Genomic DNA, 25,974 nt, shown 5'->3' with positions numbered 1-25,974 from the left:
AAAAAGAAAATTCTCTTGCATAAGTATTCAGACCTCTTTGTTTTTGTGGTCTGTCCTCCTACCCTAATTAGGATTTGATTTGACATACTAACACATAGCTGTGCATAATTGTAGATAAAAAAATAAAAAAAAAGAATTTCAAAAATGTCCTTGTCCCCTCTATTTTGATACCCCTAAGTAGACTTAATGTAACAAGCCGCCTTTATGAGTTGCATCTAATGATGTATATATATTACTCGATATATACTGGAGACGGCGCCTATTGGCCACTTAGCTAGTGCAGCCTCACTTACTATGCATTGAGTCATGTCCACAAAACCATACTGTTCCAATACAGGACGATGTTTTAAAATATACATTCGACTCAGATATAAATCGATAAATAGTTTGGTTTCTGTGAGTTTTGTCTAGAGGCAGGAGGGAACTAAGAAAGTTTCTCTTTCATATTGGACAATAATTACATTTGTCAAAATTGCCTGTCTAAGACATACCTTAAAATTTAACAAACTGCAGCTCCAATATTTTATTAAATATTTTATCCTATTTGATGATTATTAGGGATGTAGCCATGCCAGTTCAGTTTTTGTTTGTCCCCCACAATAAAGAGAAAATAACAGAAAACCAACTACAAACCATACATGTGTAGAAATGGCATATAAATATAGTTACATGATGTCCAACCCAAATAGTTTAAGAGGCATGCATACCTTTGCATGGTACAGGTGTTATCAGTCATTTTCTAATCACCATCTGTCCTCAGCCAGAGATGTTTTCCTGCTGTGACCTTCGGGCAGAAACTGATTGGCAACAAGACTAATGCATTATTGTGTTTTAAATTCCCACTCAGCTGCTCTGCTCTTTCTGCTGGGAAATAACCTACAGACCTTTTATGAATGAAGCCAAATTGACTATTATTGGACCCTGTGGGGTAATTGCGTTGTCATCCTGCTGCAGACCAGAACCCTCTTGTGCCTCGTGTTCTGAAACCGTCGAAGCATTGTATGGGAGGAAGTGGCTTCCTGGGCTTTGCTCGGAGAGTTCAAGTGGACTCCTGCTGGTGGTTGAGCGAAATGAGCCTGCTCCCTGTACAGCCATTCATCAGCTGAAATATCACAAGCAGCCCCCAGACAAGAGTTTAGATGGAAAGCTCATCCTCTGTCATCTAATTCAAAACCGTTTATTTAAAACTTGCACTGCTGGGTTGGATGGCAATTCAGATTGGATTGGGCCACTTAGGCAAAGCAATTATTTTTTTTCTTATGAATACTTATTTACAGTTGTCAGTGGTTTAAGAAAATTTGCTTTAATCTCTTCATCAGCAATGGATGTGTGAAGATATGTTTTATTTTTTTGACTGTTTAATCACTGCTCTAGATAAATGGAACAGAGCCACGGGACCAGATGTTTAGCTTGCAGATAAATTAAAACTTTCAAACCCAAAGAATATTTTTCTGGCTGAGACGTATCAGTAACTAAACGGATGGATTTGATCTAAATGCTGCACTGTGTCCAGGTGATGCAACACCCAACAGACGGGGGACAGATTCTGGGTCTCCATAGCAACGTGAAGGAGGCTCCGGTCCGCGTGGCAGAGATCAGCGTGTATTCTCTGTCCAGCCAACCTATCGACCACGAGGACGGCAGCGGGCAGGCTTGCCGCAAGACCAAAACCTCAGGTGGGTGAGCGCCATCTCCCGCCTCCCACTGTGGGTCTGTTAGAAAGCTATGTGTCCAAATCCAAATGTGTTTCAGTCCTTCAACCCCAGAGCCAGCACCTCCCCGCTGTGGCCTCTCTCTTCCCTCCTTCCACCTGGCTCAAGTTTCCCAACTGAGAACAGAATAAACTCTATTAATCCAGGCCTGTCCCACAGCCAGAGATATGTTATTCTCTTCAGCTGCGGCTGCAATGTCGATGTGAGACCTGAACAGATGGAGGGACTATTACCTTTCACCACTCTATTTCTGGTCGGTGATGGTCCAGTCCGGACTCCATGGCATTATTCTGCTGTTCTGATCAGACCAACACTGTTCTAGATGTTATTAAGGAAGCTGCTCAAACATAACACATGAGCTCATGCGGCAAGCATGAAACGAGTGACACTCTGAGGGAAGGGGGGGAAGAAAAGATGTTTATCTTTCTCCGTTCATTGATCCTTAATAGCATCCATCCTACCTTGGAGCATGAAACAGGATGTTTCACAGGCGAAAGGAATAACGAAGAAGCTGCTCCAAATGAATAAACAGCAGATTTTTAAGCTGAAAATATTTGTGGTCTTGAAAGAAAATTAAATGGGGAAAAGCTTTTCCACCACATCTTCAAAAAATGTCCAGTAAAATCAACATCTCACCACATTTTTCTTTTTAAATGCTTGAAAATCAGGTTAGAAATTCAAGATTATTGTTGTTGCATAAAAATGTTGTATTCTCTTTTAAGAAGAACTATTGCTAAAACCCCAAAAAAGGAAAATAATTTTTCTATCATCATAGCCTTTATGGTAGCCGATATCTCTGTCATTTGTTGACCTCAGACCGCTCCCCTGACATGGATAATTATTCAGAGGACGATGATGACAGCTACTCGTCGGAGCAGGAGGCCAGTGATGACGCAGTTAATGCTCAGGTTAGTGCCAGAACAATCATTTTGTGACTGTGCTGCAGCTCTCTGTTAAATCAGGTATACATTCACATTATTTTGAGCTGTTTGCCGAACATATCACTGTAGCTTCCACAAACTGCAGTTTATTTATTTGGAATTTATATGATAGACCAACACAACGTTCATAATTGTGAAGTGGAAGGAAACAAATAAATTATTCTAAAGATTGTTTTGGAATTAAAAGTCTGAAAAGTGGGATGTACAGTTGTGTTCAGCTGTCTTTTCTCCAAAATCCCAAAATAAAACCCAGTGTAGCTAATCATCTTCAGTGACCCATGTAGTTTATTTAATCTCAATTTAAATGTAGCTGTTCTGTGTTGATAGCTGGGTTAGGCCATTAAATGGAGCAGTGTTGAATTCATCATCTGAAAATGGAAAGAACACGGCATAACTGAATAGCCTCTTGTCTCATTTACATTTGTTTTAATGTCAGGATATTTATGATGAAGATGATGAAGTCCGGAAGCCCAAGAAACCCCGCAGGAAAATGATCAGAACCACCTCCATGACCAGGGTGAGTGGCTTGCTCTCCTGTCACAAAGAGCTTAATGCTCGCCAATCATTGACCATGAGAATAGCATAAAACGTGTAGCGTACTGTTCCACAAGCTTTTAGGAGAAGTAGCACAGCTTGTTCCATTTGTCCAAGCCATTAGCAGGATGTGGATGAGCGTGTAAATGACCAATGTGGGCTCGCTGAACTGACTATAATGGTTTTTGCAAAAAATAAGTAATCCAGTAGTTGGTAACAAGAATAATTTAGAAATCTAGGCCTCGCTGAGATGGTTGTTAAATGCGAGATTTATTCCTTTGCTCGTATTTACACCTTTTTTGGGTCTTCTCTTATAGCAACCAAACTTTAAGCAGAAATTTGTTGCTCTGCTGAAGAGGTTCAAGGTTACTGACGAGGTAAGCTACAGCTGCTTTATTTTTTTTGTTGTTGTTACCCAAACATCTTTTCAGCACAAAAGAAAAGGTTTATTGGGTTGTTTCTGTGTTCTCAGCCAGACTGTTAAGTGGTCTCAAGTTAGTCAGCTGTGATGCTTGTAGTTATTATATTGCCATTGAGGCAGCAGAAAATAATCCCAGCATTGACTGCCTGAATAGCTTTTTTTACTGCAGAGCAGTGAAAGGTAGAAGAAAAACAAGGTTACAGGCATTGTTGCAGCTAATTAATGTCTGATTCATACATTCCCCATAGATGTGATTCATACAGAAATAATTTACAGCTTGATTAACTCATTACTTCTTATAATGAATGGATGACTAATCTACTTTTTATCATATATTTTCTGTGGATTCTGTTTAAGACACTGTATAAAAGGTTAAAAGTGAGACATTTAGCTCTTTTTTTTTGGGAGTAAGATTCAGATGCTCACTCATATCTAAACTATATTAAGCTAGTAGAATGAGCATAGACAGGTTGCAAAATGTAAAATCCATAGGAAGAAAGTCAAACATTATATTCCTCTTTTAACAGCTTTCCTGTTTTTGGATTGCCACAAGCTATGTAGGGGAAGCAGCCTAAATGATCAGATTGGACTTGGGCTGTTTATTAATTAATTTATTTTTTTTACTTATGCAAAACACTTTATCAGATAGAAAGCTAACACTGCACACTGAGACACTGTTGTGAAAGCATCATGCTGTGGGATGTAGTTCTGCTGGAAGGACAGAGAAGCTGAATGGCGCTTCTGCCTTGTTAGATACAAGGCAGAAGATGTTAGAGGTTGCAAAACATACAAAATAGAACAAGAGGTGCACCAATTGCAGTTTTCTGGTCAATCTGATTCTGATTTTGGCTGATGTTGATTTTTGTTGCTCTAAAAGTTGCTAAGTTGGCAACAGCGGGTGTTCATGCAGACCTGACCTGGTGGGTGGGTGAGCCAGTCAAACCTCTCTCAGGGCAGTCAAACCTCTCTCAGGGCAAAGAAAAAGGGGACATTGGCTGATTTTCTGACCTTTGCATAAGATGAGTGAATAAGGTCGGTTTCACATGTCAGCTTATCTCCTGAACTTAAGGAGCCGATTTATTGGTACAAACCTAAAAATATCTGTGGCAGAGGTTTGTGCTACAGTACAAATCTAAGCATACAGCCAGACCTATAATGGAAAGACTTGGAGCAAAGCATCGTGACGTAAAATCATCCAGACCTAAAGGCAGTTGAGAATATGTGAAAAGACTTTAATTGGGCCCGTGAGACACTCTCCATCTAATATGTCAGAGCTTGAGCCGTTTGTCAAAAAAGACGAATGAACAGAAAAATTCCTTGCCTAGAAGAGCTCTATTTAGTGTTGACCCAGGAGGGCTAAATACAAATACACCTCACACTTCACATTTAAGTCTGTAGTTCTAACAAGAATATAGGTGAAAAATATCAAGGGGCGTTCTAACTTCTGGGAGGCTCTGTGTGTCTAATGATGTTCACTCACACCAACCTCAGTGCTGTATTTTTCTGGATGTTTCTGAAAGCTCCAGGTGGCCCAGTGATCTTTTATCACATTCACTGTCACTAATCTCTTCCTTGTGCCTGGGTAATGTACAAGGCTTTTCAGCTCTATAAATACCCAGGCAGAAGGAGGCGGGGGGACAGACTGTTTATCTGCTTCCCGCCAGCTTCTGCTCTTATGGAGTGGCATTAATCACCTGATTAGTCCACAAGACTGCCTGTGTGCACTTCCTATGATATAAATCCCCATTGTGCAGCACCTCAGGACTCGACTACCTTTTAACTATCATTAAAAAAAAACAAAAAAACTAAAGGATAAATGTATTGGCCTTCCTTGGTCCAGAAGTCTAAACCAACATTAGATTTGTACACTTCCTGAAGTCATGCCTATGAAGAAAAATATGTGTCTGCAGTGTACTAAAGGTGTGTGTGTGTGTGTGTGTGTTTCTGTGTGTGGTAGGTGCTAGACTCTGACCCAGTAGACCAGACCCAGGAGGTTGAGGAGGATCTGGATTTGCTCTACGACAGTCTGGAGGTGTACAACCAGAGCGACAGCGGGCCAGAGATGGAGGACAATGAGAGCGTACTGAGCACTCCAAAGCCTAAACTCAAGTATGTTTTTCTTAGAGCCCAATTTATAAAAATTTTACCATAATAGATATTAAATAGAGACGAAACCAGTACAGAACCTTGGGGAGCACCAGAATTAAGAGCAGCTGGATGGATTTGATAGATTCTGGCTGTAGTCAAAGCAGCCTTGGACATTATAGAGGTTTTATGTCTGTTCTGTGTTTTACTTGTTGTAGCATGGAATTAAAACCAAAACAATTTAACCAAAGTCTAATGTTTTTAGTTTGTTCAATTATTATGACAAAAAATATATACTTGTTAGACATTTTTAATAAGCTGCTTTTGTCTGAGCTCCAACACTGGACAGGGTGTTTGACTTTTTTTTAAAGTCTTCTTATTTAAGGGTTTCATTTTATTGGTTTGGTGTGACAAATAATATAGTTTGCATTAATTCATTAGAAAATCTAGATGCTGCACCATAAATGACATGTACTGTTAAACCCCTGGTATTATTACAGGCTTCTTTATTTCTCAGTGAAACTATTCAAAAGTGAGTTTATCTTCTATTTCTTCCACATGACACAGATGTTGCTGTCTTCTGTTGTTTGTAAATCTGTTCTGGGAATATTTACATGTAATGCTTAATATTTAAAAGTGTTTCATTTTATCAGAAGGTTTCCCATTATTGAAACAAGATAAGATTCTTCTAAAGGTTTGTTTCCTTTACGAAAACGAGCCTGAGCGGAATAGTTTATTGTCCCTTAGTTGTAAACTCCTAATATTTAAAATATCGTCTCTTTTTTTTAGGCCGTTCTTTGAAGGAATGTCTCACTCCAGCTCCCAGACTGAGATCGGAAGCATACACAGCCAAAAAAGTCAGCAGAGAGAATTATCCTGTCCTGTAAGTTGATCATTAATCACCATGGATGAACAAACTGTCTTCTAGGCTTATTGTTTATCATTAGGGCTCAGTTTCATTTGTTTTATTGGTGTAAAAAAAAAAAAAAGCTTTGTTTAAACGTCTGTAAGCACTCGGCTCATTGAGGTCGAGGGAATCAGAGTTTGAGCTTGAGTGCAATGCAGTCACTAGGACAGGATGAAGACTTAAGTCCTCGCCCTGTCCACCCCTGCAGCTCTCAGTATTTATAGGGAGTGTCACCAGATGACCTTTTCAGCACCATCAACACACGAGCTTAGACACAACTATGCTTCCATGCTCCAGAAAGAAGAGTGGACGGAGCAGCCCTGAACTCCTACTCCCAGATTTATGGCCTATTAGAACAACACGGGCAGGGCAGGAGAGGCATGTTGAATCCAACGATGTGAGGGAGGGCGGCCGTTTATAAATATCTGGGAATCCATTTGAGCTTGTAATAAAATAGCCCAAAGCATCAGAGGCTGCTGTAGCCCCATATTTTGTTGTGCTGCAGTGGAACTTTATAAACATGTCTTGCAGCCAGAAAGGGAAGTTGTTTGATCTCTGACTGAAATGAATTAACCCAGATGTTACAAGATGCACAGGAATATTTTTAATGTCTTAACTCTGAGCACGCAAAAAGGCTTAGATGTGTGGGTGAAATTAATGCGGTGAATAGCACAACTATTAGACCGTTAGGTCATTCAGGATACTACAGTCTGGAAAAATATAGAATTTGACAAATATGAACATTTACAAGTCTGAATGAAAGTAAGTATGAAAAATCTGGAAAAACATTTTGTATTTCCAGACTTTATTTTCTGTTACATTGTGTAAATCATTCATTCGTCCATCTGATGTCCATCCTTCCTTCCTTTTATAAACCCACCTCTTCATTTTTACTCCCATCCTTCCATCCATCCGTGCGGATTTTATATTCATCCATTCATTTCTATCTCTATCTGTCTAGCTCTGTTTTGATATCCATTTTCATATCCATCTACTCATCTATTTTCCATCCAGCCATCCATCCATTGTGTGCAGATTATTTGTTTACTGTAGCAATATGTACAGTAAATTTAAAGCAAACTTTTGTATTCATACTTAAAAACTCTGGAAATTTGAGTCTGAAAAAGTTTGAAAACTTGTCAAACACAAAAATCCTGGGAACTGTCTGAAAAACTACAAAGTGACGTCCATGGAGAATATAATCTAATGTAGCTATGTGTGTGTGTTTTGTTTTCCCCCCTACAGAGTGGAGACTTTCTGACTGTGGACAGATGTAAAGTCCAGGGGAGCCGATATCAAGATGACAGCATCACAGAAACGTCTGTTGGGGTATGTTTTTGGAACAGCGGCACATAATTTAAACCAAACCCCTCTGGAGCATCTCTTGCTCACATTTACTCCTTCCAACCGTTCCCTTTACACTTCACCGCCTCCTCCTCTCTTGGGCCTTTGAGAAAAAGAAACAAAGAGAGAGAGTATGTGAGGGCAGACAAAGATAACTCTGAATGATGAGGACTGAGAGAGGTCCCTGAGTTTCCTGCTGTTTTTTTGCTGCCGGGTCGGCTTAACCTTTTTCATTCAGCCATGGCTCCCCCTCCGAGCACAGGGCGGCCGTCTCAGCAATCTGCTTCACTAAACCAATTTGAAGCGAATATTGTAGATGTTTCTTCAGCCACCTGCTAACAAACCACAGCTTTTTATCTCTTCTGTCATGACTGGCATTTAGAATTACCAAAAACCTCAGCAATTCCATGCAAAGCCACGAGCAACATCTTTTTTTGTTCTCCAACTGGTAGACGGAGAAGACACTACTGGAGATTGATGAGCTAGGTTTGATTCCCATAATTGTTTTTCAATTGAAAACTTATTAAATTTCTCATTTTTTTCTAATGAGAAAAAAAAAAATATTAAAATTTGTTTCGGATATTGCTTCCATTATTTATTTTTGGGTCAAATCCAAGGTTTTTGGGTTTAAACGGGACACCAACTTAAATGTAATTTTGCTCTTGTTGGATCATAAAATAAAATGCATAAACATATTTAAATGATCTGAAAATACAATGAGACTTTTATGCAATAAAAAGATCTAGGCTTAGGGAGAATTAAGAAATCTAAAATAAATGTAATTTCAAAAGCTATTATGAGAAGATATTAAAAACTATCAAGTTCTTTTGGAAACTCTCAGTACTTCACACAATGTGATGAGATTTTTAGTGAAGTGGTGAAGCCATAAAGAAACTACAACTAAGTTGTTTCCACGCTGAAACATCAAATGTAAGCTTGACGCTAATTTTTCAGTAAAACCTTGTTTAGATGGAAGTAAACAATTTCTATTGTTTGTTCACAATATAAGGTCTGTGTTTCAAATGAACCAAATTCAGAAAGATAAATTATCTTATTATTAGATAATTGTTTATTTATTGCAAGTCATACCATCATCACAACATTCAGTATTACTGTCACATATTACATGTTTTACTTATGTTATGCAGCCGTAGTCTGGTCACTGTTGAAATTAATTTGTTAATAAACTTTTGTATTTGTCCTTGTATAACGAGCCAAAAAAGAGTTGAAGATTGGGAAGATGGGAAAATTAAAAGTATGGAATTTGCTTATAAAATATGTTTAACTCTAGTTATTTCTCCTCTTTATTTTAGGCCCAGGAGCCAGAGTCGGAAAACAGTGGATGTGGAGTTGGGGAGGCTAATAGCTGGGATGCCAACACAGAACGGATCCCTAGCACCGTTGGCAAGCTCTGTAAAACAGAGTCACAAAACCACATGTCTCCCAGGTGAGCAGCTGATCACTACATCTGAGAATAAACACAATAACTGGATGCCACACAAACCAACATCAGTATCTAAATATGCAAGTTAATCAGACTGAGTCCATGTGGGTGTTTTCCTTTTTATTCACAAGTTGTGTCTAGATCGTTAGATTTCTTGTTCTCTCTACCGGTCATATGTTTTGAGCTGGTTGCGTTTTGTATTCTCAGTAAAGTGGAGAACAGGCTGCAGAGGCGTCCTCGCAGCACCTCCATGAAAGACAGGCAGAACTCCAAGGCTCAGAGCGACAGGACCAGCAGCATGGAGAGCGAGTGTTCCCCAGACTCCCGGCTGATAGCACAGGTAAACGCCCCTCTTCTGTAAAACATTACTGGATCTTGTCTCCGTTTTTGGCTGATGCATGTGCTTGTATCAGTTTCAGAGTCTCTGCTCCTCGTTTTTCTCCAAGGTTCCCAGGAAGTCTGTGTACGACCAGCTAAACCAGATCCTCATCTCAGACGAACGCTTGCCAGAGAGCATCATTCTTATCAACACGACAGAGTGGCAAGGACAGGTGTGTTTTCCTTAAATAACATTTCAGAACTTATTTTTACAATAATCTGTTCCTAAAATAGCACTGGGTTTCTATAGTCTGGGAAAGTAAAGAGTTTTGTTCATTTTCTACTTGGAATTCTTAGCTATTCATCCATTTCTATTTAAAGCAAAAGCATATAAATTAATCTCGATCCTTTGTATTTAAACAAGAAAAACGGTCAATTATTGATAATGAAATCTGAAAATTATTGTCTGGGGATTTAAGACAACAAATCAACATCCAACAATGGCTGATATGGATATGATAATTCCCTATCACCCATTTATTCTATTTCAGTGATATGATAATTAAAGTTTTATCTCAATGCTTTATGGTGCTATTGTGATAACAGTAAAAGTGATAAGAACCATTTTACTTTTGTAGGACAACATGATTGTTGCGTCATGAGTGTATGACGCAACAATCATACACTCATGTGTTTGATTGAAAAACATAAACGTTTGTAAAACGCTTCTTTAGGACACGAGTCACATAAAATAGTGTAATTTATATTACCAAACATTTAATCATATTTTTAAATTTAGTGATACTCTCATTAAATAAAGAGTGGAAAAAATAGTGCAAATAATAATCTCAACAACACATAACATTGTTAATCAGAATTTATTGTAACAAAAAATAAAAATTCTTTCTATGATAAGAAATGTATCATAATAAATGATAGATTTAACACAAGAAATCTGTAGAAACCCTTCTTATACATACTGGGATCATATGTGTCATAATTTGAGCCCACGTCGTGTGCAGGATGTTTCTCAGATCGTCCTGCTTCTGCTGTCTTTCAGACGTAGTCTCGCTTATACATTAACTCATTGTGTCTCTCTCATGTGTGTTTCTGTGCAGTACGTAGCCGACCTGCTAAATGAACAGGGCCAGCCCATTGTCTCCACGTGCTCTGCTGCTGATGTGCAGGCTGCCTTCAATACTATCGTTACACGCATCCAGAGATTGTGAGTCGCCTGCCCACATGCACATGCTTTGTTTATATGCAACGTTTAATCAGGGAGTGCTATTCCCCCCGTAATTTGGATTAAATCTCGCCAATCTGCGTTTGTTTATGGAGGCTTCTCCTCAGAAGATTCCAGGTTGCTTCTGCTCTTCTTGCTGATGTGTTCTGTCTGTGTAGTCGTTGTTTGAAAGTCCGCTGTTTCCAGACAAGTGTTTCTAAATCCGTCGTCTCTGCTTGTCATCTCTGCAAGCTTTCGTGTCATTTTTAGGCAAGGTTATATTGTTATAATCTTAAACAGTGAGTCAAAATGAAAAGTGGAGATATTTTTAGAATGTAATCAGCATAATAATAAAAATACTGCACTTTTTAAATACTGATCCAGCATACAGCACCCTGATGTAATGACCTCTTAGCCTAATAACTGGATGACAAAAAGTCTCTTATCATTATAGAAGAATTTCAACCTTGTTTCTTTGCAGATTTGTTTTCTAGATTTCATCTAGAAGGTTCAGTTTTAGCTGGTCTTAAAAAGTAACAATTTTTTGTGGCAAGATCAAAAGAGCTGCTTAAATAAAGTTGAAAAAGTCTTCCAGATACTTTTAAGCCCTCTGTGCTGTAAAATCTGTTTGATACAATGTGTATCTTTGGGGAAAAAAACAAAGCTGACCTGTTTTAAAGCAACAATCCTATAGAGATACAAATCTTTCTTTCAGGCAGGCTTTAATTTTTCACACAACATCTCTGACCTACATTTCTTAAAGCCAGAGTCTTTTTGTTTTGTTTTGTTTTGTTTTACTCACTGCCTCCTTTATTTAACACCTTCCAGCTGCAACTGCAATGCTCAGACACCACCGACAATAAAAGTGGCCGTTGCAGGCGACCAGAGTTACCTCAGCACCGTCCTGAGGTTCTTTGTGGAGCAACTTGCCAATAAAACTCCAGACTGGCTCAGTTACATACGCTTCCTCGTTATTCCCATCGGTACGTCGACTGGAGTTACAATTAAACCTGAAGATGCTGCATGTATGTAACCAAATCTGCATGCAGGTTCCCATCCCCTGGCGAAGTATGTGGCCTCCTTCGACAGCCGCTTTAACAACATCTTCATGGACACGGCTTGGAGGGAGCTGTTCTGCAGGACGGAACGGCCCACATCAGGTAGGATTCGACACTCCAAACTCTGGCTGAAGGGAAAGTCTGTGTGTCGAATGCGCAGCTAACTTGAAAGGGAAAGAAACTGGGTCAGAGCTCAGGTCATGAGCTGCTGAACAGAGAAGGGGATTTCGGTCTCTTGCAGCAGATGGTTTTTGATCAGGTAGTGTTTTCACGCCCCGCAAAGCATCTTAAGAACCAGGTTAAAATAGCATCACACATCTTTTGTTTGTGTGTTTTTCTTTCATATTAGACATATTTTATGTATTTTTCTTTGACTTTGTATTTTGCTTATTTTAGAAGTGATTTATTGTTTGTGAACTTGAACATGAACATATGATTGCACTCATCCAATCGTTTTTAATCCACTGTCTACGATCACTTCTAATGTATCAACGAGCCCGGCTACCAAAATCCTTCTCCACTTTTTATCTTAATTTCAACCTCAAAGAGAGTCACGGTTTTTCGCACATCGTGTTGAGTCATCACTAAGGAGCTAATGAAAGAGGGAAGGCTCAGCATTCTTTTTTTCTCTAAATCTTTTATCCTTAACAGAAGCTGCCTTAACAACCCACCACTCTTTTGTTATGCAGTCGTGTCAGATGTGTGCTTTGCCTGTCTGTACCAACCCACATTTGGAGGAATGTAAATAATTAATGTTCAGTCTCCAAGCAATCTGATGTATGTGAAGATGTAGACTTGTTGATCTGACATGAATGTAGAACTCAGGCTCTCTCTGTTCTAGAAAGTCATGAAAAATGTGAGGAAGTAGAAATATTTGTATTTCAAGACATTTATGTTGAATTCTGCTTGAAAGATTCACATCTATCCATCAATTGCCTTGATTTATCAGTCAATCTATTCCACTCATCTAAGGCTGAAACGATTAATCATTATGAATTGATCATTGAAATAAGAATGAGGACTGGTATGCTATTGCATTTTAAGCAATACAATGTTTTTCTTATTTGAAAAAGTAATTGTTTATTTGAATCTTTTGATGTATGTCTGATGTATAAATATCAGACATATCAGTTTAAATGAAAAATCTCCAGAATGTGCCAATTTTTTAATCCTAATTAATTGATCAATCATCAATATAATCAACAATAAATAATAATTTGTTGCACCGTGCCCTCATCCATCTCTCTCTTTACTGATGATCTGTCTTTCTTTTCTCTACAGACAACATGGATGTAGCAGGACGAATTATTCAGTATCTAGCCGGTGCCAACGTGTCCCACCAGTTCCCCATCTCAGAAGCCATGCTCACCTACAAACAGAAGAGGTAAACCTGGATTACTTATGTTTTCAACCATATTCATACAGCATCTGTATGCATGTTTATATCTGTGCTTTTTATGCAATCCAAAAATATTCTCTCAGAAATAATTTCTAATTCTAATCCTGACCATCATCGTAACTTGAGCTCTTAAAGTAAATATCCATTAAACTGCATGAAGGTAATGCTTGAATTGCTTACAAGCATTCAGCTTTTTGTTAGACTGCTTTTTGTGATGACAGTCATTGGAAAAGCCCAATGTAGATTTTGAAATTGACAAGAAGATGAACAAAAACTTGTACATACTGTTTTTTTTAACTACCCTTCCTGTCTTAGTGAACATGGCTTCCAATTGGTCAACGGGTTCTAAAACAACACAGTTTTTAACTGTTGCATTCCTTTTCCTCCCCCTTTCCCTCTTTCAAGGAAAAGAAGTCTGTATTTTGATTTTTATATCAGGTATCTAACTCAGCTCTTTTTGTTTGACCTTTTTTATTCCCTCCTCCATTTGGCCTAAGCTCCTCGCTGTGTCTTTACATTTCCCTTTTCACACACTATTATCCGTCTAACTTCACTTTGTCCTGACCCGTGTCTCTGGTTTGCTGTGACTTTGATTCCTGCTCTGTCGTCTGTGTTGTTGCTGTGATGATTTGCCTAACAACCTTTAAGACAAGCCTTTACAAATGAAGTTTGTGTTCTAACACGCGGGCAGCGTTAAAGTACAATAAGAATCGTAAAAACTGTAAGAGCCAGGTGCTTCTGTTGGTAGAAGAGTCAAACCAGTCACGTAAATCATTTGTCACATTTTTGTTTTTCAAAGCAAAAGTAATTAATATTGTGCTGTCTCAAAACTACAAAACTATTGTTTAGTTTCTCTTTTGATTTTTGTAGAAACATCTAAGACTATTTTGTTATCAACTTGAATAGCCCACATTGTGGCTTGAAGGTTTAAAATTCAATAAAAGCCTTTGTGATGATGTAAATACTACATCCGATACATGTTTATAAACCAGTCAGTCTTTATCTATTTCTGCTTTTTCAGCTGTGTGGACAACAATTTGCTCTGACTAAAGTCATGATCCTATGACCCCAATTGACCTGCGTAAAGACGGTTCTTCAGTTGTTCACATCTGAAGTGTACTTTGATACACCTAGTTTGATTCTGAAGTAATGCGAGAAATTTAAACATTTTTGTATATGTTTTACTTAATGCACACATATTTTAGAACAATGAATTTGGCTGAATATAAGCTAATTATGTTGATTCAATGATTATGGTATTCAATGGATGAGGTACCAAACTTTAGTAGAGCAACAAAAGCTCACAAAGACACATGAACAAAGACACACAAAAAATATATCAAACAACTGAAGAAACAAAAACTAAATGTCCAATGTTGTTTGGAAAGGCATGGAATCTAAATACTAACATGTATGTCGATGAATGCTGTGAAAATAGCTGAAAAAGATCATGCTTTGTTCACTGTTGGAACATCAATAAGGCATATGGTGACCACTGAAAGGTGGAGTGAAAAACTGATTGTTTCTTCATTATAGCACTAGTTTGCAGGTGGGATATTCAAAACACAAGAAGAATCACTTTGTCATTCAGCACCACTTCACAGACAGTGCAAAACAAAATTGTTTCACAAGCTCATAAAAACAAATTTAAAATCAATAGCACATATTAAAAAAAAACAAATATCCAATTATTGCACAAGAGAAATGTTGATTACACTAATACATTTTAACAAACTTGTAGAGTACAGTAATGTGCAAAATAGCAGCTATTGAAAGAACCTCCTCAACCTGTGTCTCAGGCTACAGTATCATTTACCTGAGGGTGGTGTGCCAGCCGTGGTTGGGATGTGAAGTGTTCCTGTTGAGGTATTCTCCCAGAATAAACATCAAATATCAAGCAGCGAGTGAACATTTTGTCCCCAAATAGATGTAGAGGTTGTAAGTTGTTCCTGCTTCTCAACCTGAAAGTTAAGATGCACGAAACATGGACAAGAGTTGGTTTGTCAAGGGCCAAATTGTGATAGTTTGATGAAAATTTAAGAACTACTGCTACTGTAGCTCAAATTGCTGGTTCTGATAGAAATGTGAAGGGTGCAGATAAGTCCGGGTGAAGCACAGTTAGCTTGAGGTGTTCACTTGGACTTCAAAGACCCGATGGACCTCACTTCTCTACTTACACAGATTTAAGAACCCACTGTTGGATACTATTGCACACCTTTGGAGGTTTAGTGGAGCTGTTTTGCCAACAAAAGGGAAACCAATGTATGTTTGGTAGTCAGTCATAATGTTATGGCTGATTAGTGTGTTTTCAGTGGAAGATTTTACCACATAGGCAGGGCCTCCATAATTATGTGGTAACATGGAAAAATATACTCATCTTTATCACAGTACCATAATGTGAGACAGAAGAGTTGAGGAAAAACGGTCTTTAAGTGCATTTATTTAGCTGGAGAAAAATTCTGAAATAGTTATTATAAATGCGATGTTGATCTTCATAAGTCAACAAATGTCTAAGAGATTGCCTATTATGTTCAGTCAAAGCAATAATTACATTTAGTAAATGGTACCAGTGGTAAAAAATAAATAACTCTCTAAAGTTTACTGCAGCAGTCACTTATCTCTAGTTTCCGTTGGGCTCTATGGGAGAGGTATTTTATGGTCCGATGTACTCAGGACAGTGTTTCCATCACTAATTGGACTCTCACGGGGTCGGAGTCATACTAGCGTGGCGTCATACTAATGCAACAACAAACATGACACACTAGTATGTCTCAAGCAGTGATGCTTTTCTGACTCCCAACCAATGGACAGTGATGTGTGATGCCAGTAGCTCCACCCTAACCGTACCATCGTCCTATGAATCTACCACTGAAGGAGGCCCAGGAATGGTGCGGTATGGCTGCTTTTACAATGGAAACAGACATAGTAGCGAACACCATCAGTGGCCTATAACGCTCAGTGAAAGCGATGCTTTAGACCCATCTTAACTAGGAATTGCAGTGATTGGTGGGTGCTACATTGTGTTTAAACGTTGCTCAGTTCTTGATGTGTGAAGCTTCTCAGTACTATTATTTTGGTTGGTTAATTTATTTCTTACTAAAATCTCCTGAAACAGATTTAGAGCATCACTGTGTTGAAACCATCCATTTGATGATTGTTTTGTGAGGAAGTTGCTTTGCAGATGTTTTGCAGCTCCGACAGGCGATTCCCCAGATAGTTTAGGAGTTGCACTGTTACCGCTTGGTTGTCTGAATGCATTTTGGCTTTTTCTTTTGTTGCCTGGGTTTCTGTTTATCTTAATTAGAGGCTTTGTATTTTTTTTTTTTCTGGAGAGGGATGTGTCAGTAGAGATTTTCTTTTACTCATTGCTTAAGAATCCACAATCTTCTCTGTTAGAAGAGATTTTGAGCCAACATAAAATTCTCTCTCTAGTTCCGGTTGTAAGGAGCGGTCTTCATTTTCATCTCATTGTAAGGTGACGTCCCCTCCCAACAAAATCCCATATTCCACCTGAGTCATTTCAGCTGTGAAGGGACATGGTGAAAGCCATTCCTAAGCCATCTCTCCTCCAGGAACACTGAGTGTTCATCTGCACCTCTCGACTGCTGAAATGCTTAGACACCTTTTCCCACCCTCACAGCGCTCTCGCTCTTTCTCTGCTCACAGCCCGGATGAGGATTCCTGTCAGAAGTTTGTGCCATTTATTGGGGTAAGGATTCGCTTTTCCATTTCGGATGTGTTACGATTGAGACATGTCTGCTGTGTTTCACTCTGAAGCTTGTTTGCTCTTGCAGGTTGTGAAAGTTGGAATAGTGGAGCAAAGCCTTTCGACCTCAAGTAGGAAACTTATTTTATTTTAGATTTTATCATAGTTGGGACTTTGATGTGTGTAAATGTTTAAGCTGGTCAACTCTTTTATTATTTTCATGATGAGAGTTAATGTACTTATTTTATTTTATTTCTCACAGTGGATTCTGATGATGCGATGGGAGGCAATACCAGCATCCTGTCTTCCCCACCGCCCCCATCGGCTGGCCCGTATGGGAAGGAGATCGGGAGTACCCCACCGCAGTCTCCCTCTGTGTCCACTGCCCTGTCAGGAGCTGGGTACAGAGCATCATGTTTTTACTGGCTTGTATTAATTTTTTTTGTTTTGTTTTAACCTTGCCTTCTTCCCTTGTAGCTCTCCGTGTTCAGGCAGTGAGGTTATGGGGCTCCAGGTGGACTACTGGACCTGGCAAGGCTCAGAGAAGAAGAAAGAGGGCGAGAAGAGGGACGTGGGATTGAAGAACACCCTCAAGTGCAACTTCCGGTCGCTACAAGTCAGCCGCCTGCCCTGCGGAGGGGAACTCACTCCTCCACCCAGCATGGCCATGACTGTGGTCACGAAGGAAAAGAACAAGAAAGGTACCTATCGGTATTTAGCAGCTCTGAATTTGGCGATTTAGGTTGGACTTTAGGCTTTTTCAAAGGCAAAGGCTAACCAATTTAGTTAGTCATCTGTCTCACCAGCTCTTGATGGTCTTGGCTTGCTGTGTTTTGAAAAAAAAGATTTGAGCTTAGACACTTTTTAGATTTTATTCATCTGCAGTTTTGCATCAGATTGCTCTAAGAGCCAAAAATGGACTATGTTGTAGGATAATTCACTTTATTTTAGAGATGATGCTTGTAATTTACTTCGTTCACTTTGGACAAAGCCTCCCTGTTTTCCAAATTGAGTGTGACGAACCAATGTTTGTTGCAGGTGAGATGCTGCCCAACAAGTCCAATGAAATACACTCTTTTTAAAAATAGGTTCCAGGATGAGTTTTGAAAGGAAAAAATGCAGCTCTGTTTTCTTTAATTTTCTCATCCATTAATTACCTATTCTTCTATTTGACCATGCATTAATCCATTAGTCCTTCTTGTTTATGGTTTTTGCTGCTTATGTATTCAAAGCCTGACCTCTGAAGAAATATCTGCCATACATTTGTGATGTATTGTGGTTTTTGTGCCTTAAAAATCTACCTAAGGAACAAGTTTAGAAATAGGAGACATACTGTATTTGCGTAATAAACATGAGTAGGAACCCTTTCTAAAAATAAAACCAAATTGATGCAATTGTATCAAGTTTTTTTCCTCCTCAGGCATCCAAACATGCTGAAATATTCCTGAGATTTTGATGTGTTTTTATTTTGTCATGTCAGTAAATTAAGTTTCCAGGCTTGCGAGAGAATTTTTTTTTTAAGTAAACCTGTTCTGACTGAGCTCATGTTTTCTGCCTTCTCAGTGATTTTCCTTAGCAAAAAGCCCAAGGAGAAAGAGCTGGACTCTAAGAGCCAAGTGATCGATGGTATTAGCAGGTTGATCTGCACAGCCAAGCACCAACACACAATGCTGAGAGGTAAGACGCTCTAGGCTGCACTGCCATCTGCTGTTTATTTTACGCAATAACAGCAGATTGACTTCAAGTCTTCTGCATGTCCCATGCATTTGTCTCACAACTGTTTGGTCCTTTTAGTCAACATTGATGGTGTGGAGTGGAATGATGTGAAGTTTTTCCAGCTCGCCGCCCAGTGGCCAACGCATGTCAAGCACTTCCCGGTGGGAATCTTTGGTTACACGAAGCCGGTGTGACCCCGCCCGGCCACCGTCCGGTCAAACGCCAGACTCTCAGCTGCACTTGTCTTACCCAGAGAGCAAAGAGAATTATATACAAACCCAACAGGGCCCCCAGAAGTAAAAAGTAAAAGTTTTCCTGTGGAAATCTTACAGACTAAAAACCACGTGTTCAGTATACAATTCATGTTGTTTGTTTGATGTTGTTGGGTGTTGCTTTTTTGTTTTTGTTTTTTTTTTTTTTTCTTTCTTTCTTTTTTACTACGAAAAGAACAATTTTGTAAGATTTGTGGATATTTTGAGGTTTTTGACAATTTGCCACATTTCAGTAATGGCAGCTGTGTTTGCACTTTGATTTTTGTTGAACATTTTATTATTTCTGTGAAATCCTACATTTATTGTTACTCTATAGACAATGGAGGAGTGTGATGGTGACGTGCAGTGATGTGTGTGAGATTGTTACAGACCGTGTTTGTGTTTGCTGTTGAAAGTTGGAATATTGCTGTGAATCTAGATGGAATCCTACTCTTCTAACTTGGCTTTCTTACGCGTCCCTTTAATTTTTTGAAAAACTTTTGTAGGAAGGAGTGCAAAGTTCTTGTTGCCTTGTTGCTTTGAAGCACACTAAAGCAAATCAAGAGAAAAAATAGACATTGGAAGGTAGCTATGATGAATGTAGCTATGTTATATTTGTAACCTGTCAGCATTGGTGACTGCATTCAGACTGCACAGTAACAACCACTTAGAAGCAGGGTAAACAAAATGTTCTTTCAACCCTGTACAGCTGAACGCCAAATTTAGTTGCAGCTGAATGACTTGTCTTGCAGTTTCCAGACAGGTGTTTCAATTTAGCTTTTTCTGGCACGTTTCAGGATGTAAAAGCATTTATCTAGTAATCATAACCACCCTGTGTTCAACTAGATATACAAAGTTAACCTGAAGTACTTTAGCTAATGCTGGACTGTGCAGTGATGTGCCAAAGTTGGTTTTTACGGACTGTTCACAAGAGCTCTTTCTTTAGCCAAAATTCAGATTGTGTGATTCTCAAAACTGAAACTGTGCATTTAATGCGTCTGTGGTCCCTGTGGAGATCAGTATTAATATTACTGAATTACTAATTTAGAAGTGTTAACACGCCATATTTGGTCAAATGTCAACTTAGATGAGTGCATGTCCTAACCAAGCAGTTACAGTTGTGTTTTTGAGTACAGCTCCAACGTGGCTGGTCGGAGAAAAACTGGAAGGATCTGGGGTTTAGTGTTGAGCGAGGGAGAGTTATACAGTGCCAAGTATTCAGAAGCTGACTTTTTCGCATTACGCTACAATACAACCACAAACTTCAATGTATTTTAATGGAAGCCGTCCCAGATTCCTTTGCTTTTAGTTATTTGATAAGATCTAATTCCTGGCTAAATGGGTCATCTTGCTGGATTGTGAGTCTCTGCTACCTTGTAATAGCTTGACCTTTACCAGCCTTCCTCTCCCAATGCTGCTACCACCAGGTGCCATAATGGGGATGATGTGCTCACAGTAAGCCAAAACAGTCATTTTGAATCTTCTTCCATATTTCCCACATCCCCTACAAGAGTGCTCTGTTGTGCACTCTTGCATAAATGTCGATTTTCTGGAATGCATGACAAAATCTGAACATATTTTTCCACATGAGCTCCAGCTCGTCCAATTACATTGCATTTTATTTAGGGAGGTTTGAATACAAATAAATACCATATCTCTCGCATAGATGCACTGAAGTTTGTAGCTGCAACATGGCAAAAATGTGATCAAGTTCATATGAAGCACTGTAAATAAGAGTTAGCTTTTCTGACTTGAACAATGATTTGACTTTAGTTTTGAGCGCTGTGCAAGTGTTCAGTTGCTTTTTAAAGTTATGATAATCCTACAAAGTTTGGCCAGATGTCCAAGTCCACTGCCTGTGTGTCTGCATTGGTGTGCCACAACATTCGATGGTACTCCCTGAATAGCGTTACGTGAAAACTTTCGCAATAGAAAAACCTTTCTTTGGACAAAGGGCCTTCTGTTTGAGTTTGCTTTTTGTACAGCGAAGACTTTAAAGCTTTGATAGACTGGCTTTTTTTTTTTTTAATTACTGTATATAAATATTTACAGGATATACTATTGTGACTCACAAACCTCCGCACCCCCCTCCACTAAATTGAAAGCACAAATAGTGAACTTTTATGTCTTGACATGAATGGCAAATATATTTCCAGAACTCCTAACTATGAAGTCGACAATGCAAACACTGTTATTTCACATTTCCCTCACTTTGTAATGCACTTTCATGTGGTTTTATACGCATAGTAACTCTAATTAGGACATACTTTAAAGTGTTTCAGATGATATATTTGAAATGGAAACCACTACCTATATGTATAGTCAAAAGTAGTTTTCTTTGTGTTGATGGGCTAAAGTTCCCTGATGTTTTGCAACTTAATTTTACCACCCATGAAGCCCCGGTCGTCTGTCTCTCCCTGTAACGTGCTTATTGAAGGAGTCGGTACTGACTCTCAGTCAGAAATCTCAACACTTCCTCACAGTTTTGCTGTTTTGAGGGAACCAGCCACTTGGGTTAATCCCTTTCTAATACATATAAACAAATTATAATCCTATTTTAGTGTATTTAACCTCAGTTTTTCCCTCCTGATTCTAGAGGTAGCATATGGGTGTTTTACAAGGCTGGATCAATGAGCAGGCATGCCCACTCTATTACCACAACTCGGCAAAAGAAACTTCAAACATCAGTGTTACGCTTACAAAACAGGTCAGAATCCAGTTAAGCCATGCCATCTCATTGCTCCTGGTACTTGAACTGCCACCCAGTGTCTTTGCACAAACCCTATTTTAGATGACATGACAGTATTTTTAAATTTACCACTAAAAAAATATGGGTTACTCTGCATGTTTTATTATAGTTGTAAATATGTTTTGGATTTTTATATTGTTTATTTTTCTTTCCATGCTCTCACAAGCAGTTGTGTTTAATAAAATTTTTAATCTTCCATACAAGTAGCTTGTCTTTATTTGTATTGTTTATTTTTTCCCCAGACCAAATATAAACAAAGTAATTTTGTGTTAGTTAGCGGAGATCAATGGCAGGTTAATGTAGCTCTTCATCTGAGGCAGCGGTTTAATCTTCCGTCCCGCCCAGCCTCCTTTCCTCTTCCACAAGCCGCTGGACGGGCGGATCCCCAGCCAGCGGTTGCGACCGGCTTTGCCGATGATCCGTTTGTTGTGGTCGATGTTGGACACACGGCCCACCGTTACCATACAGGTTTCCAACACCTGTGTGTACCAAAATAGCATCGTTCAGTTCACATCACAGCAGGAAATTGTTCTAAGTTTATGTAAAAAGATGGATGTAGTTCCACCTCACCTGAACCTGCTGCTTTGAAGGGAGCTGAACGATTGCAGTCCCGTTTACTTTACGCAGCAAAACACCAGTTGTGCCTGAAAACCACATGAAACAAATATAAATTAAAATACTTTGAAGATAACATCATTAATAGTTTGGCTAGCACAAAGAGCTTCTACCTTCTAGTAACCTACCAGCTCCTTTCTGAAACATATTACCCATTAGTTCTGGGTTATTAATCAAAACCCAGAACTGTTTTGTAACCCAATAGTTACTTTCTGGAACTTTGCAAAAGTTTTTAAGTTTGCCAGAAATCTAATTTTAATTTCCCAGAATATTTATGGACTTTGATAAAACCTTTCCTGAACTTTCATTAAACTTTACAGTTAAAAAATGAAACTATCAGAAAGTTATGGTTATTTTCTAGGGCTTTCTTTGAACCAAATTGTTCCTCTTTGTATGTTAATTGTAAATTTCAATTAACATTCATAGAACTCTGGTGAACTTAATTGAACTTTCATGAAGTTTTTTCATTACAATCATGAAATATAATGGTTACTTCCTTAAACTTTAGAACAGTTATTTTCCCAGAAAACCTTTTGAACTTGACGGTTGTATTTTGATTAATTTTCCCAGAACTTTATCTGAGGTTCTTTGGGCATAAATGTTACTTTCTGTAACTTGATTTTTATTTCAAAAAGTCATCAAACCTTATGGTACTAGAAATGCAATTGTTACTTTTTCAATTTTCCCAGAACCTTTGAGGAACTTAAATGTTACTTCACCAGCTTTCTCAGAATTCAATTAATGGATTATTATTTCCAAATATTAACCATGTCAGATTTTGGGGCCTGGGTTACTTTCCTTGAACTTGGATAACTCTTCTAAAAAGTATCTGGGAATAGACAGGTTATATTATACAGTGCTACTAAAATGTATCACAAATTATACAGTACCTGCAGCACGTATGAACTGCGATCCTTTTCCTGGCTGAATCTCCAGGTTGTTCACTAGTGTCCCCACAGGAAGAGCCCCCAGTGGGTAAGCATCCCCTTCATTTGCAGACACTGCAAAGAGTTTCCGAAACGTTATTACCTGATCTCAGCCAAATGTCATCAACTATGTCAAGAATCTGAGAGGATGTGGTTCAGACCTGCCATGCGTCCAATGACACCAGATGTTTTAATGATGTCTCCAGCCTGCATTTTCTCTGTTGCAATGATCCATCTTTTGCGGTTGCCTCCTGCTATCAGAGCGATGTCAGCAGACCTTTACACAAAAACAGAAAAATACGTATAATTCATCTCTTTTTCTTTAAGCAGAAATTCAATGTGAGGAAATGATCTCACCTGCATGGATCGTAGCGTACCTGGACAACCTTCTCTTCAAAAGGCTGACCTTCTTTGTTGGGTTCATAGCGTAATCGCTGGAAGTCTACCCACCGGTATCTCTGTTTGTGGCCTCCACCAATGCCCCGTGTTCGAATCTTTCCTGTAAATCAATGATCAGAAAGAAACACAAAAACCTAAATAATGGAATAATGCAGGCCTGCTAGCACAGGCTGATATGAGGAATAGTTCAGACATTTGACAAGAAACTGTCAATATCTACAACAAACAACAAACAGATCACAGTGCTTCAGAATTTGTTTTCTTGGTCAAGGTAAGTCTTTCAAATCTCCTGGCAGTTTTGTTGTTTTTTGTTGAATAATTACAACAGAATGCTCACAACAGTAATGATCATGTTTTTAGAAAGATTGTTTACTAGTGATTAGTTTGGAAACTATATTTTTTTTTCATTTTCCACAAATGTCTATACACCAGAAACATAAATATATTGAAGTTTATAGCAAGAAAAGATTCAGTTATGCTTTTTTTTGAAAGCCAACAATACAAAATAAGGGTGTTTTTTAAAAAATGACAAATTTTCTGTAGTAGATTTAGTAATAGTTTTTAAAATGTCATGTAACATTTGTGGCTCTAAAGAACCTATTTAGCTGGAATGAGGGAAAAAATTGTTCTTTGGATTGTAAATGTTGCAGATCCCCATCCTACACCAAAACATAAGCACTGTAAAGATAACTTTAACATCCTATTTTATTAATCACCTGAATGCTAAAAAATAACAAGAGGGAATAAACTAGAGAGAGAACATGAAGGTGAAGATGACATCATTCTCACCTGTGTGATCTCTCCCTCCAGTCTTTTTCATCCCCATTGGCCTTGTGGTGTATTTATCCATCTGCTTCCAGTACGTCCTGTTCTGCTTCAGAGAGGCTGTGGTCAGGAAGCCTCTGCACTGGCTGACTGTACTGGGCACCAGAGTTCCCAGCTTCAGCTGAGCCACCGGCGCCTTACAAACAAAAAAGGAGATGCACAGCTCGCTTGGTTGCAAGTTAACTGTGGATGCAAAAGGGAAGGAGTATTTATTTACCTGTGAAGAGAGCAGAGCAGGCTGGGAGAGAGTCAGAGAGCGCAGAGCTCGGGTCAAACATGACAACGCCATGACAGCTGCAAAAAGAAACAAAAGAGAGAAGGAACGTGTGTTCAATCACAAACCTCATTAAAATACATCAATATTCCCATAAACACGATCCTAAATCAGGTTTTCAAGGCTGTAATTATATAATATTACAAGAACGTTTAAAACAACTAATATTTTTAACTAATCAGTAATGGCAATAAATTTTATTACGACATGGACTACACGAACACTGACGAATTAGCAGCTTACCGACACTGATTAGACCGACTTCCGCTCGCTTTCTGCTGTTTTGTTTTTGGATTTCTCCGAGATTTTAAGTTAAGTTCCACACATAACCCAAAAACAAGCTCAACAACCAGCCTATGTTTTTAATCTTTTTAATTATTCCATCCCAAACTTCTGATCGGCGTCCTTCACAGTCCTGCACGCGATGTCCCGCACTGATGACGTAAGCAAAAGCGCCGAAGAACGTAACGTTCTGTTTTTAAGATATTTAGCTGAACTGTTGACACAAATCCATGTCGCTCTCTATTCAGCCAGGCAAAAATATTCTTTATTACATCAAGAATTAGGTTATTATAATTCTGTAGTTTGTTAATGAGGCGTTGGGTCGGCTCCTTGCTCGTCAGCCGGGGGGTGACTCGGGCAGAGATGACTAAGAAGCGAAATGAGAGGAGCTCCTCTCTTAAATGGAGACTACAGGAGGCATCCAGAGCGATCTGAACCGACTACTTCATTCATCGCTGACAACCTAAAAACAACGATGAAATAGGTCTTACAATGACAGGAAATAATCATTGAGAAGGCCGGGTATATTCTGATACGTGAAGCAATGACTACTTTGTAGATTTGCTGTTTATTTATTTTAGATTTTAATGGAGTGGACAATACATTTCCTATCATATATTTTCACTAACTTCGCTAAAATCATTCTACAGCGCAATGATACCCTGACTGTTTCACTATTTTTAAATAGTTTGCTCACCGTTTATCACCCGGCTTCCCCTGCTGGGTGATAAATGGTGCACATCCACTCTCTGAACGCTGCAAAATTCCCATTCCCCCACGAGGGGGCAGTCTTGCTCTGTCGCAGCATGAAGGTGTGTGCCTCAGACCTTCAGGATCGCAAAAATA

At 38.8% G+C, this 25,974-nt stretch overlaps 2 protein-coding genes across 4 annotated transcripts in view; one reads left to right on the top strand and one right to left on the bottom strand.

Moving 5' to 3' along the window:
- The window catches only part of zmp:0000000755 (phosphofurin acidic cluster sorting protein 2), a 51,262-nt gene extending 29,382 nt beyond the window's left edge, over positions 1-21,880 (top strand). Inside the window, exons 5-25 of one of the 2 annotated variants that reach the window (XM_055030022.1) lie at positions 1,514-1,676; positions 2,529-2,620; positions 3,090-3,170; positions 3,505-3,564; positions 5,566-5,717; positions 6,483-6,576; positions 7,846-7,929; positions 9,258-9,391; positions 9,596-9,728; positions 9,835-9,939; positions 10,825-10,931; positions 11,757-11,911; positions 11,978-12,088; positions 13,268-13,370; positions 13,791-13,823; positions 17,052-17,094; positions 17,180-17,222; positions 17,354-17,492; positions 17,569-17,792; positions 18,655-18,768; positions 18,886-21,880. In XM_055030022.1, coding sequence (XP_054885997.1) covers positions 1,514-1,676; positions 2,529-2,620; positions 3,090-3,170; positions 3,505-3,564; positions 5,566-5,717; positions 6,483-6,576; positions 7,846-7,929; positions 9,258-9,391; positions 9,596-9,728; positions 9,835-9,939; positions 10,825-10,931; positions 11,757-11,911; positions 11,978-12,088; positions 13,268-13,370; positions 13,791-13,823; positions 17,052-17,094; positions 17,180-17,222; positions 17,354-17,492; positions 17,569-17,792; positions 18,655-18,768; positions 18,886-19,001 — 2,286 coding nt within the window. In that variant the 3' untranslated portion in view covers positions 19,002-21,880. The remainder of the gene's footprint in view (positions 1-1,513; positions 1,677-2,528; positions 2,621-3,089; positions 3,171-3,504; positions 3,565-5,565; positions 5,718-6,482; positions 6,577-7,845; positions 7,930-9,257; positions 9,392-9,595; positions 9,729-9,834; positions 9,940-10,824; positions 10,932-11,756; positions 11,912-11,977; positions 12,089-13,267; positions 13,371-13,790; positions 13,824-17,051; positions 17,095-17,179; positions 17,223-17,353; positions 17,493-17,568; positions 17,793-18,654; positions 18,769-18,885) is intronic. The other variant, XM_055030023.1, reaches the window with a different exon arrangement.
- Positions 21,881-22,005: 125 nt separating this feature from the next.
- mrpl2 (mitochondrial ribosomal protein L2) lies at positions 22,006-25,295 on the bottom strand. Of its 2 annotated transcripts, XM_055030032.1 has the most exons (8): positions 25,090-25,295; positions 24,790-24,866; positions 24,537-24,708; positions 23,706-23,847; positions 23,510-23,625; positions 23,313-23,423; positions 22,378-22,451; positions 22,006-22,286 (listed from the first exon to the last, which is right to left on the bottom strand). In XM_055030032.1, exons 2-8 carry the CDS (start codon positions 24,859-24,861, stop codon positions 22,077-22,079), a joined length of 897 nt encoding a protein of 298 aa, XP_054886007.1. In that variant the 5' UTR covers positions 24,862-24,866; positions 25,090-25,295; the 3' UTR covers positions 22,006-22,076. The 2 variants fall into 2 exon arrangements, with proteins under 2 accessions (XP_054886007.1, XP_054886006.1); XM_055030031.1 differs by having other exon boundaries at positions 24,537-24,866.
- Between the last annotated feature and the right edge of the window lie 679 nt (positions 25,296-25,974).

Source organism: Poeciliopsis prolifica, unplaced genomic scaffold (genome assembly GCF_027474105.1).
Source record: "Poeciliopsis prolifica strain line A6 unplaced genomic scaffold, Auburn_PproV2 SCAFFOLD005, whole genome shotgun sequence".
Lineage (NCBI taxonomy): Eukaryota > Metazoa > Chordata > Actinopteri > Cyprinodontiformes > Poeciliidae > Poeciliopsis > Poeciliopsis prolifica.
Note: the sequence above shows the minus strand (reverse complement) of the source record. Positions and strands in the feature narration are given on the sequence as shown.

Coding starts and splice junctions, on each gene's coding strand:
- mrpl2 (XM_055030031.1), bottom strand. CDS start 24,861: ATGGCGTTGTCATGTTTGACCCGAGCTCTGCGCTCTCTGACTCTCTCC. Junction 23,424..23,509: donor TGTCATTGGACGCATGGCAG/GTCTGAACCACA, acceptor AACTCTTTGCAG/TGTCTGCAAATGAAGGGGAT. Junction 22,287..22,377: donor CTTCAAAGCAGCAGGTTCAG/GTGAGGTGGAAC, acceptor TGGTACACACAG/GTGTTGGAAACCTGTATGGT.